This window comes from Stigmatopora nigra, chromosome 10 (genome assembly GCF_051989575.1).
Source record: "Stigmatopora nigra isolate UIUO_SnigA chromosome 10, RoL_Snig_1.1, whole genome shotgun sequence".
NCBI lineage: Eukaryota > Metazoa > Chordata > Actinopteri > Syngnathiformes > Syngnathidae > Stigmatopora > Stigmatopora nigra.
Genome location: NC_135517.1, coordinates 9,422,528 through 9,433,550, shown reverse-complemented (window position 1 = coordinate 9,433,550; position 11,023 = coordinate 9,422,528). Strand labels below are relative to the sequence as shown.

The following is an 11,023-nucleotide window of genomic DNA, read 5'->3' as shown; positions in this document are numbered from 1 at the left end:
ATGTCTCGCTGACGTCATCACCCCCCAAAATAATACACAATAATCTCAAAAAACTCATCCAGCACAAACATAACTTTTTGCGCCACAAACGTTTGCGACAATTTTGGAGTGAATCGAACATCATGGCGAACTCTGAATGGCCTTTTAAAAGAATCTCTAATGTCTTTAAAAAAATAATTGCACAAACGAATGAACCATTTTTTTTATTATTATTATTATTATTATTTCCAGTATGGGGGCAACTTCACGCTAATAACAGTCAAGTACGCGCACGCAAATCACGTTCAGATCGTCGATGACGCACCGCAGACACGCGCAATGGTAACCGGAAGCATCGTTGAGAGGAAAATAAAAATCGACCAAAAACCCCAGTTGATCTTCATCTTAACCCTCTCACCTGACGTCAAATCTACGGCCTAGATCTACATTGGACAGCCTTTTTTACCTCACAGCAGTCGAAAAGGAACGCAAGAAAGCAGCAATAAAAAAACAAAAACAAACCAAAAAAAAACCTGCCCCATTTGACCGAAGTTGCTCGCTAACTGGTTTAGCTGACGTGGGGAGAAGTTGAGACTGCCAGAGAGCAGAGAGACGCACACAAACAAACTGGGATCAGCTGAGCGTCTCTCGGAACCGAACCAGCGGCGTTGGGAAATGTCACGGAGGGTGACTTTGCTTTTAGGAGCCCAAGAATGAGCCACGGGAGACGCTGACTTCCATTGAAACGAACTCCATGTAGACTGTCAACATTGGCAACACAAAAGAATTTCGCCAGCACCTCACGAGGATTCTCCATAAAGCAGTAGAAGAACATCCACAGTGCTTTTGACTTTGATCAAGCACCACCAATGACTTTGTTCGCCAATTTTCTGCTCTAACCAAACGATTACACATATTGCATTGCAACAAGACAGGTAAACACTTATATTTTTCTCCATGTCTTTTGCGCTGGGGAACAAAACCAAATTCCATATTCATTGTTCGGTGATAGTATTAATTTGCAAGGCAATTAAAATCACAGGACACTCTACCAAATAAATAAGGATCCTAAAAGGTATTAAAATAATGATCCAATTGGTGGTCGCAAAAGAAGCCAGAGGATAAATAGGCGTGTGTCAGATGGCCATACCATTATGTAATGTTTCTGTCATTTTTATGCTTTCCTCTTTGGCCAGATCAGCATGGCCCATCAGGCAACCCCAAGTTCTCAGAAGGCCCTGATGATGGAATTGAAGTCCTTACAAGAGCAGCCCGTGGAAGGCTTCCGCATCACTCTGGTTCAGGAGTCGGATCTCTACAACTGGGAAGTAGCCATTTTTGGGCCCCCAAACACCCTATATGAGGGAGGCTACTTTAAGGTAAGGAGGCATTTGTTTAGTCTCATATGCGATAGCTGTTAAAATCTCTGTCCAAGACTTCTGAGATTTGGTCTTTGAATCTAAACTACTTTGTAAGGGGAGTTGCACATTCAAATTAATTAATACATTCAAATTTTGACGTATACAGTATCAGCCTATAATTACAGCACTTGTACAGAAGAGGACTTGAATGTGTTTTGTCTCCCAGGCTCACATCAAGTTCCCAGTGGACTACCCCTATTTGCCACCAACTTTCCATTTCATTACGAAAATGTGGCACCCTAACATCTATGAGGTATTTTTTTTGTCTTATGGTATTCATATGACTACAGGCATGTCTCTTACTTTTATTGTAATGTGACATTTTTTCCCTCTCAGAATGGAGATGTGTGTATTTCCATCCTGCACCCTCCAGTTGATGATCCACAAAGCGGGGAACTGCCCTCAGAAAGATGGAATCCAACCCAGAATGTTAGGTAGAGATATTCTCTTATTCCGGGGTAGCCTTTTTATGTCCTTGATGTGGGCTGAGGGTTACAAAACAATTTAATAAATAGTCAAAATAAGAGCAGTTTCAAAATAAATCACTGGGCACCATTCATGCTAGTAGGACAGCCTGTGGCCAGAATGCATTAGAAGCCACAATCGAACTTTGTTCTGGGTATTTATGTTTGCATGTTTCTTTCTTTTAATAGAACCATCCTGCTCAGCGTCATCTCTCTACTTAATGAGCCAAACACTTTTTCCCCTGCGAATGTGGATGCTTCGGTCATGTATCGCAGATGGAGAGACAGCAAAGGCAAAGATAAAGAGTATGCCAAGATTATCAGGTAATGTAACATGGTATAGATACACAGCATATTGCGTCGCACCAAACAAAAACAAAAACGCGGAGTGCCCTCAACACGTGGGGATAAATTGCAGACGAGAAAATCCCCTCATTTCAATCTCAACAGCCTAACCAAAGAGTGACATTTATTTCCGTTTAATTGCAGAAAACAGGTGATGTCCACAGCGGCGGATGCTGAGCGAGATGGGGTCAAGGTGCCGACTACACTGGCAGAATATTGTGTCCAAACAAGGGTCCCCTCACAGGACAGTAGCTCAGACCTACTCTACGATGACATTTATGACGACGACATGGAGGAGGACGAAGAGGACGACGAAGAGAGCGAGATGGAGTCTATAGGCGAAGCCGGAGCTGTCGGTGCGACGGAGGATGGAGGGACGTCCAACAGATGTTACGACGACCAGGATGACTCTGGCAATGAAGACTCGTGATGGTCTGGATTGTTACTGCTCCTTGCCAAACACCCCCCACATCCCCCCTTCATCCTATGCGTCATTTCGTGTGTTTGTGTGTGTGTGCGCATGAATGTACACAGTGGGGTCAAAATTTACTGCCAAAAACTTTTCATCATCTATTAAACAATTTGTCCTGTAAAGTCTCACTACAACTTTAAGAAAAAAATCCTCAAAGGAAAAAAAAAAACTTTGTTGTCAAGTCACCATTTGCCTTAATTACAGCTTGCACTTAGCCCGGTCCAAATGTAATGTAGAAACGATTCAGCATTGAACACCTCCCCAAGTTATTTTTATGATTTTGTGCTATATTTCACCTTTTCTTCTCTCCCATTTTCTGAGGTGTAGGCTGATTACTAACATTCATCTCCCCCGAGTATTGCCTGTCTGCCAATTTAGTGAACCACTATATGATAAATGATGAAAACAATGGCCCTTTCCGAATTCTCCATCCCCACTGTTCCATCCCATGTATCTCTTTTTGTCACGTTTTTTGTGTCCTAAGGGTGGTTGTTGATTTTTCAAGAAATTAGCATTAAAAAAACAAAAAAAAAATGGTAAATGGACAAACTGATGGTCAATAATCAAATCACAGAAGATGGCCAGGCAGTGTTTCACGGCAGTATACTTGCCTTTTTGACGCAATCATCTTAACTGTGTTGACACAAAGCTCTTTGGCGCCTTGTGCGCAGCAGCATCTATCACCACTGATCCCCTCATAAAGGATGAGTAGGCTGAAGACCTCTTTGCAACCTCTTTCTGCCTGCCTTTAAACTCAGGTTCTCTATAGACTTTCTCTGAGAGAGGATAAAGCAAAGAAGCTCCTATAGACTGATGGTCAGCTCACTCCTTTATTTTCATATGAAGGCAAATTGTAGCCTTCCATCCCACAAAGGAGTGTTTACAAGTGTCGATGTTGGTTCTGATTAAAGGTCCCCACACCCCACAAATAAAAACAAACAAAATACTAATCTAAGCAGAGGATGTTTTACCTCCAGTGGCTGCTGACATGATACTAGTAAGGGAAAAAATGTTAGTTTTACACCCATTTTTATGCTTTGATGCAAATTCTGTGACAATATGGCTCCAGTACTGTGCTGTGGTACGGTCCAGTTTATCACCTGTCAATCAAGAAAAATGTTTTGGGGGTAAAAAGGCGCTCAGTGTTTGAATGAAGACAAAGTCACGTGATGAGTGCCAGCCATTACATTTTCAGGTGGTTTTGAATGAACCACTGTCAGGGTTTTTTGGTCATGCCTCAGTAGAACTGGCCCAGTTTGGGCACATAGTGTTTTATTTTTGAGGTGAGCAACATTTTAAATTGTGTTGAGAGGCAAGATTAGTTGGTTTTAGGCCAAGGAATTCATGTATAGTGCAATCGTTTCATTTTTGTTAAGTGGAGTCACAGATTTCCAGCCATTTGAAGAGACATTACTTTGAATGTGAAACCAAAGGAGTGCTGTGGAAACTCGCTGAGACAAAAAGGAAGTCATGCTCTTTGTGGATTATGATTGGAACTGATATTATCCAACATTGTGAAATGAAATGATAACTTCCTGACATTTTCTTGTACTCTCCCTAGATGTGATGTTTTATTTTCCTCTCCCATGCTGAGAAAAATTTGATGTATGTCATGTGCATCTGTTGAATATGAATCACTTGCACAACCAGCTTTTAAAATGAGTAAAGAAAATATGAGAATACAGTAGTAATACCTCGCTCCTTTGAGACTATTGTGGATCCACCACATTGTGGCTTGGATTCTTCAAATATGGATGAAAAGTTTATAGTGGGGCGGCCCGGGGGGAGCGGGTGGTTAGCGCGTCGGCCTCACAGGTCTTAAAGATATTAATTAGCGATCAAAAATAAGTAAAAAAAAAAAAGATGCGTAAGAATTTAATTATAGAAATGTTCACATTTTCTGACAGTATGCCTCATTCTCAGAACTCACACACAAATCCATAAAAACACAATTGGCATAATCTATAATAGCTGCAAAATAAATCTTTACATTGAAAAGAAACAGTTGAGGTTGAAAATAGGCCCACGGGTGAATCACATGCTACAAGATGTCATATTTGTGAGTGTGCAAGAGATAATAATATATACACACACAATAGTCTACCACTAAGTACTAAAGTTTAAATTAAAAAAAGATATAGTACATGTATATATATTTTTTATCTATTTGTTTATTTAAATGTTAGTACACTTAGTGGGAGACTATAGTGTGTTTTGAATCAAGTGCAAATTTGCCATTGGAGGGGGACTCTGTTATTTTTACCAAACTTATTTCATCAAAGATAATTAAGGTAAGTTACTTAACTTTGTGATTCTCACATTGAAGCTATTTAACCTGCTTTGTCTCCCAAATGTTTGTGTGCTGCTCTGAGAGTGTTTTGCATGTCTTCATGCCGGGCTAGACTGCAGGCGTCTTCCAGCGGAACCCAGCGGTAGTTCTGGTGCTCGGTGGACAAAGTCACCTCCATCCCCGGGTCCCGGAGCTCGGCCAGCCAATAAATGACCTCCTTGGGTCGACCTCTCACCTCATAACGCAGCTCCTTTAGGAATCCCTCGATCACCTCAAGGTCATCTGCGCCAAGGCCCGCCTCCTCCTTGGTCTCTCTCAGGGCTGTAGTGAGGTCATCCTCACCTGGATCCACGTGGCCTGGTGGGAAAAATGGTTGTCGGTTTAAATGGAATGATTTAGGAAATGTAAAGAAAAGGTTTATTTGGGAAATGCGGGATTTTAACCCTAACACTATAATATGCAAGTCACATTCTGTGTGACTTGCACATCTGTGTTTCTTGGATATATTCTTCATCTAGTGATGTCAGAACATGAACAGTACAATTAAAAGGACAATTTCAATACTAATTATAATACAATGATGAAATGTATTGGTCCATTTATTCTTTTTATTTTTTTTAAATATATAAACCTTTAGGTGGAGTCCAGTGGTGCGCTCCATAGGAGGTTTGCAAGAGTAGGTACTCAATGTTGTCCGGCTTTGGAGCACAACTTGCAAGGCGTCGAAACACAATGAAGCCGCAGGCTCGCAGCGCCATCTTGTGGTAGAGAGGGAGAAAATGTTTATGGTAAATTTACCATGTAGGCCTTTACGCCGATTGCACAATATATTAACACGTACACAGTGATCGGGGCAGAGCCATTAGTGTCATATTTGCCTTCAAATACTAAAGTAAATACATAAGTATAAAGGGCGGAATCAAGTAGATTACTTGGAACAAACAAAATAAACAGCCTTATAACGTGGAAGAATAAATAGGAATCCATATAGTCTTTTAAAAAAGATAACACTGATTTTGACAGGAATTTTAATTTGGAATAAAATGCCTGTATACTGCAGAATTGTAATTATTATTTGTTTAAGGAACTACCCTCTAGCTGTGGACGTGATGCAGTAGCACTTTAGTGAAATGCACATTGCATACTTGTGATCGATATGCATCTTAGAAAATAAATTAATGGAACTTACAGTTCATATAGAGATGTTTTTTAGCTTGTTTTCCACCGGCCTAAAGAAAGCAGAGCACAGGTGCACCCAGAAATCAGTCCGGGCTGATAAATGAACAAACGTATGGGTTCCGCACTCTTTGAAAGACTCTAAAAGTCTAAATTAAATAAATGATCCTATTTTAAACCCTTGTTTGTAAGTTAATGACCCCCCCAAAATAACAAAATAAAATTAAGATGATAAATCAAGTCTATCTCTACAAAGGTCTGTTTTTAAAGTTAATTTGTCCAGTCCACAAAACATAAGAGTTTACGCCACACCTCAAATTAACTGCAAATTTGAAAAAGTAAAATAAAAATAAATAAATAAATGAAGTGACAACCACTTAACTATTAAATTAAGAGCTGTCATTTCCGACAAACATTGTCTTCATCATCATTGATGTATGATATTTTGTTCCATTTATTATCAAGAAGAAGAACCAGAAAAGCTGTTGTGCATGATGGAAAAAGGAGAAAGATGGTGTTGATAAAAACCACTGAAGGCAGCGTGTGTCAGAAGATAACAAACACGAGGCCACACTACAAAATTGCAAACGTTATACTTGCTTAGCTTGTCACCGGGGACGTAACAGCTCAAGTAAGGTAAGCGGATGATGCATTCTCATTTATAAGCAAATTGAAAATTGTCTAAATAATAGACAGAAAGACCAGCAAATGAACTTGATCCAATGAGCAGGTAATATTTTAAAATGTCATTTCTTCTTATGTAATTCTTCTCGCATGAAAGCTGGAGGCTTCTTTACATGCGACTTTGACTCACTCTACTGTGATTACTCAGCCTGCACTGAAGTGCACATTATTCCACATTCTGAACATTCTTGGGGTCAGATTCCCCTGCAACAAGATGACAATGTCACATAATCACGTGATATTGTCAGAAAGACTGCACATGGAGATGAGCCGTATTGAATGTCTGGATGGAATAGTGACAGAAGAATATAATACGGGCCTGTGTCTCAATAATGTAGGTCACAATTTGTGATGTCATTGTAATAAATTTACTTGCTATTTTCAGTGGGGAGGAAAAAAATGGACTACGTCATTGGTGGTGTAGTAGTAGTGTGTCCAAACACCTTTTCTCCAAGGGCCACTTTTAGAAAAATCAAAAGTCGCAAGGGTCAACTTAAAATTCCTTTTACAAGAGGATCGGAATCATCTAAAAAAGATTGTGTTTTAAAATGTATTCATTTTTAAGTGTTAACTCAATGGATGGCGTGGACGTCCAATCCTGCTAAAATCATGACTGAATTCACAGGGCCATGGAGCAGTGCCATTTTGTGGGCAAGAAAGAAGACTTAATCAAAGCAAAGCGCACATTCAAAACACTGGAGGATCGAGATGTGCTAATCATATATCACCGGGAAGTCTTCTATGCTTTGGACTATTACTGCTATCGTGAGTGCACGTCCTATAATTGAGCAAGTTGGCTCGGATTGCGACATAATTGCAAATATTCAAACGTATACTAAACCTAAAAACACAAATGCTAAATTGCCATAAAGCTTGTATCAATGGGCTTTATTTTTTTACTATTTTGGCATATGATACACAAGCAATACTTGTTTTTTTTCCCTTCAAACTATGGGTCTTCTATCCTCTCTAACAGATGCCGGTGGAAATCTTGAGACTGGAGACATTGAGGTGAAGCTCTTTTCAGAGAAAAGGAAATTCAATTTATAATTTATTTGCCCTCAAGTGAGTTTTTATGTCTCTGATGATCATTAAAAAAGCAATTGCGGTATTGTCTTCTCCGTGCACAGGAAATAGGTGGCCAACTGTGCATCATTTGCCCCAAACACAAGTACAAGATATCCCTTGCCAAAGGGGAAGGCTTATGCAAGAGTCTTGACAAAAGCAAAAAGCCGCCTGTGCCCATCTGGTTCTCAAAAGGAGTGAAGCAGCGTGTCCACACAGTGAAAGAAATCGACGGAGATGTTTTTGTGGAGCTTTCAAAAATGCCCCGTTGGATCGAGTCAGACTACTTCCAGGGAGAACAGGGCAAAGAGAAAAGGGCAAAAGCTGAAGCCGAGGCAGAGGCCAATGAGGGGACAGATTCATCCTAAAGGATGAAGAAACAGCCTTGCCAGATTCATTCATGTAACATATCATACAGTCCCAGCGTTGACTCTTTTAAACATTATTCAATTTGAGATTTAAAAAAAAATCTTTTTGCAAGGGGAAAAAAGTGTTATTTTGGTATTATACATACCGTATGTACACCAATAGGAATCATCAATGGCTCTTCCGGTCTGTTCATCACCCTCATTGAAACAGCAAGCAAGCTAAAACCTAACAAGCAGATTGACAAAAACACATTTATGAATTCATTTTATTACGCAGAGTTTGGTTTGCAAAGCACTAGCACATTGTAGGAATGAAAGTATTAAAACAACATAAGTACCTGTGGCTTGATAACAGTAATGTGCTTTAAAGTATAGCTTCACTAAGCAATTTGCATGCATTTACATTCTCCTTATGCATATTGCCACTGAAAATATGTGATCTAGCAATGCATGAGGGTTTGATTCCACATGGGTCCTCACTGTGTGGAGTTTGCATGTTATCCATGGCATTGTGTGGGTTTTTTAAGGGTAATAATCCCATACAGTAAGCATGATAGGGCCGATTCATGGTGTCCTCTGGTGCCCATAGTTGGCTAGGATTAGTTCTGGCACCCCCCGGTGACCCATGTGAGGATAAACGGTTTGAAAAATGAATGAATGGTTGAGCACTTATATATTCATCTTTCTATGCAAAAAAGATCAACAATTTGCTTATTTTTCCCCGAACAATGGAAGTCACTCTTTGTCGCCACCTTGTGTCATTGAATTATGTTGAAGTTAATTGAAGCGCTCCATATAGATAGAAGTACTAGTTTTTCCTTCCATCTCATGACATATTTGCCCATTAAACCTAAGCCAGACCAACCATCAGTAAATTAGAGTTTTGGACGTCACACGCGTGCGTGTTGCTGAGTCAGGGGAGCTCTACAATCCGTCAACGACCCCCAATCCCCCTCTCTCTCTCTCCCTCTCGCTTTTCTTTGCCCCCCTCGTGATTTTGTTGCCAATAAGACTTTGTTGATGCGTCCGACGTCATTTACGTGGTCTGCTACGTGTGAGGATCGGCTTCTGTCTGTTTCACTGGCTCATTTTGGAAACTGCAACTTGTAGGTTTTTGTCCGGATTCCAACACAGTGAGCCAACCATCCATCCATCCAGCCAGCCAGTGAACCATCCAGCCAGTCATCCAGCCAGTCATCCAGCCAGCCATCCAGTGAGCCAGTCAGTCAGCAGCCAGCCAGCCGTCTGTGTGTCTGCCATCGCCGCTTTTATGAATGACTAGCGAGGCGGGGGAATGCGAGTTGGTGCAAGTGGGGCTCCAGTGGGACCAGCCACCGATGAGAGCGACTAAGCGGCGTAGTGGAGCCGCGGCTCACTGCGGAAAAAGGCGAGGGTGATTACCGCAGACTGGTGTGGAAACGCACCGTGAGGAGGAAGAGGAGGAGGAGGTGGAGGACACGCTCCAACAACGTAGAGCAACAATAGCGGCGTGAGCGCAATGTAAGTTGTCGGTGACCTCCAACTCATCTAAGGACGCTTTTTTAAGTGAGATTTGCAAAGTAGACCGTATACAGCAGCGGCGATTTGTGACGATTAAAACAGACGCAAATGACCATCAGGTCCCATCTTTTGTGATCAAGGATGTGCGAGAACTTTTTTTTTTCATCTAATGTAGCCAGTAGACATAAATGGTAAAGTCTCCTCATCTCATTTTCTGAACCGCTTCATCCTCATTAGGGTCGCGGGGGGTACTGGAGCCCATCGGGGGCCAGCCCATCGCAGGGCACTTTTAGAGTGTCTAATCAGCCTACCATGCATGTTTTTGGAATGTGGGAGGAAATGTGGGATTTGAAAGCTTAAACTCGTTGGCAATAAATTAATTAGTGAAGTTAACAGAAGGCGGCCCATTGGGAGGAGTGGTTAGTGCTTCAGCCTCACAGCTCTGGGGTCCTGGGTTCAAATCCAGGTCACGCCCACCTGTGTGGAGTTTGAATGTTGCCCCCCGGGCCTGTGTGGGTATTCTGCTGGTACTCTGGTTTCCGCCCACATTCCAAAAACATGCATGGTAGACTGATTGGACGCTCTAAATTGCCCCTAGCTATGGCTGTGTATGGTTGACTGTCTACTTGTCCCCTGGCTCTGGCCTGAAGTCAGCAGGGATAGGCTCCAGCACCCCCCGCAACCCTAATCAGGATAAAGCAGTTCAGAAAATGAGAAATGAGAAGTTGTGTAATTACTGTTTGCTTTGTAATGAGGTTCAATGGCTGCTGAAATGTCAGAATTAGGAAAAAGCAAGTGCCTTTTTTTCCCCCATAGCTTATTTATCTACTTTACAGGTCCATCCATATCGTGGCCCTGGGGAGTGAGTGTCCCGTTGGTGTCGGGCCAGGGGAAGAGCTTATGGGCCAGGGTCAGCTGCAGGGAGGCCTGCTGTGGAGCTACTTGGGTCATGGGGCGCAGGTGGGCCCCAGTGATCTCGAGAGCAGCCTGCATAACCCAGCTTTCATGGAGTACACCTCACGTGTCTTTGGAGATGTTACCATTGTGGTTCAGGACTGTCCCAACTGGGTAAGCCACAAGTACTTTTGGGCTTTTGTGTTAGCATCATACTACGTTGAGGGGTAACACTTACCATTAAATACTTGTGCATTTAAAAGTAAAGCCTCCAAAAGCTCCCATTTTCATTCAGTTTATGCAACTGTGTCAACAACAAAAAAGAAGTTTTATTAAATAAATTAGTTGTGCACCACTGTTCAGAT

At 41.6% G+C, this 11,023-nt stretch overlaps 4 protein-coding genes across 6 annotated transcripts in view; 3 read left to right on the top strand and 1 right to left on the bottom strand.

The window, feature by feature from the left end:
• The first annotated feature begins 280 nt into the window (after nt 1–280).
• On the top strand, nt 281–4,368 carry ube2r2 (ubiquitin-conjugating enzyme E2R 2). Its single transcript, XM_077725653.1, has 6 exons — nt 281–914; nt 1,176–1,358; nt 1,567–1,653; nt 1,737–1,834; nt 2,054–2,188; nt 2,354–4,368. Exons 2-6 carry the CDS (start codon nt 1,182–1,184, stop codon nt 2,637–2,639), a joined length of 783 nt encoding a protein of 260 aa, XP_077581779.1. The 5' UTR covers nt 281–914; nt 1,176–1,181; the 3' UTR covers nt 2,640–4,368.
• The window catches only part of nudt2 (nudix (nucleoside diphosphate linked moiety X)-type motif 2), a 22,302-nt gene continuing 13,986 nt past the window's right edge, over nt 2,708–11,023 (bottom strand). The window contains exons 2-4 of one of the 2 annotated variants that reach the window (XM_077725655.1): nt 8,411–8,490; nt 5,603–5,729; nt 2,708–5,328 (exon numbers count right to left, since the gene is read on the bottom strand). In XM_077725655.1, coding sequence (XP_077581781.1) covers nt 5,012–5,328; nt 5,603–5,729; nt 8,411–8,467 — 501 coding nt within the window. In that variant the 5' untranslated portion in view covers nt 8,468–8,490 and the 3' untranslated portion in view covers nt 2,708–5,011. Of the gene's footprint in view, nt 5,329–5,602; nt 5,730–6,160; nt 6,252–8,410; nt 8,491–11,023 lie in introns of those variants that run through there. The other variant, XM_077725656.1, reaches the window with a different exon arrangement.
• On the top strand, nt 6,626–8,572 carry rfesd (Rieske (Fe-S) domain containing). 2 transcript variants are annotated; one of them, XM_077725658.1, is made up of 4 exons: nt 6,626–6,783; nt 7,457–7,596; nt 7,808–7,842; nt 7,962–8,572. In XM_077725658.1, the coding sequence occupies exons 2-4, from the start codon at nt 7,461–7,463 to the stop codon at nt 8,262–8,264; spliced, it is 474 nt and encodes a 157-aa protein (XP_077581784.1). In that variant the 5' UTR covers nt 6,626–6,783; nt 7,457–7,460; the 3' UTR covers nt 8,265–8,572. The 2 variants fall into 2 exon arrangements, with proteins under 2 accessions (XP_077581784.1, XP_077581783.1); XM_077725657.1 differs by having other exon boundaries at nt 6,778–6,877.
• rhobtb3 (Rho related BTB domain containing 3) overlaps nt 9,501–11,023 on the top strand; it is a 17,839-nt gene continuing 16,316 nt past the window's right edge. Inside the window, exons 1-2 of the mRNA XM_077725652.1 lie at nt 9,501–9,764; nt 10,601–10,832. Coding sequence (XP_077581778.1) covers nt 9,763–9,764; nt 10,601–10,832 — 234 coding nt within the window. The 5' untranslated portion in view covers nt 9,501–9,762. The remainder of the gene's footprint in view (nt 9,765–10,600; nt 10,833–11,023) is intronic.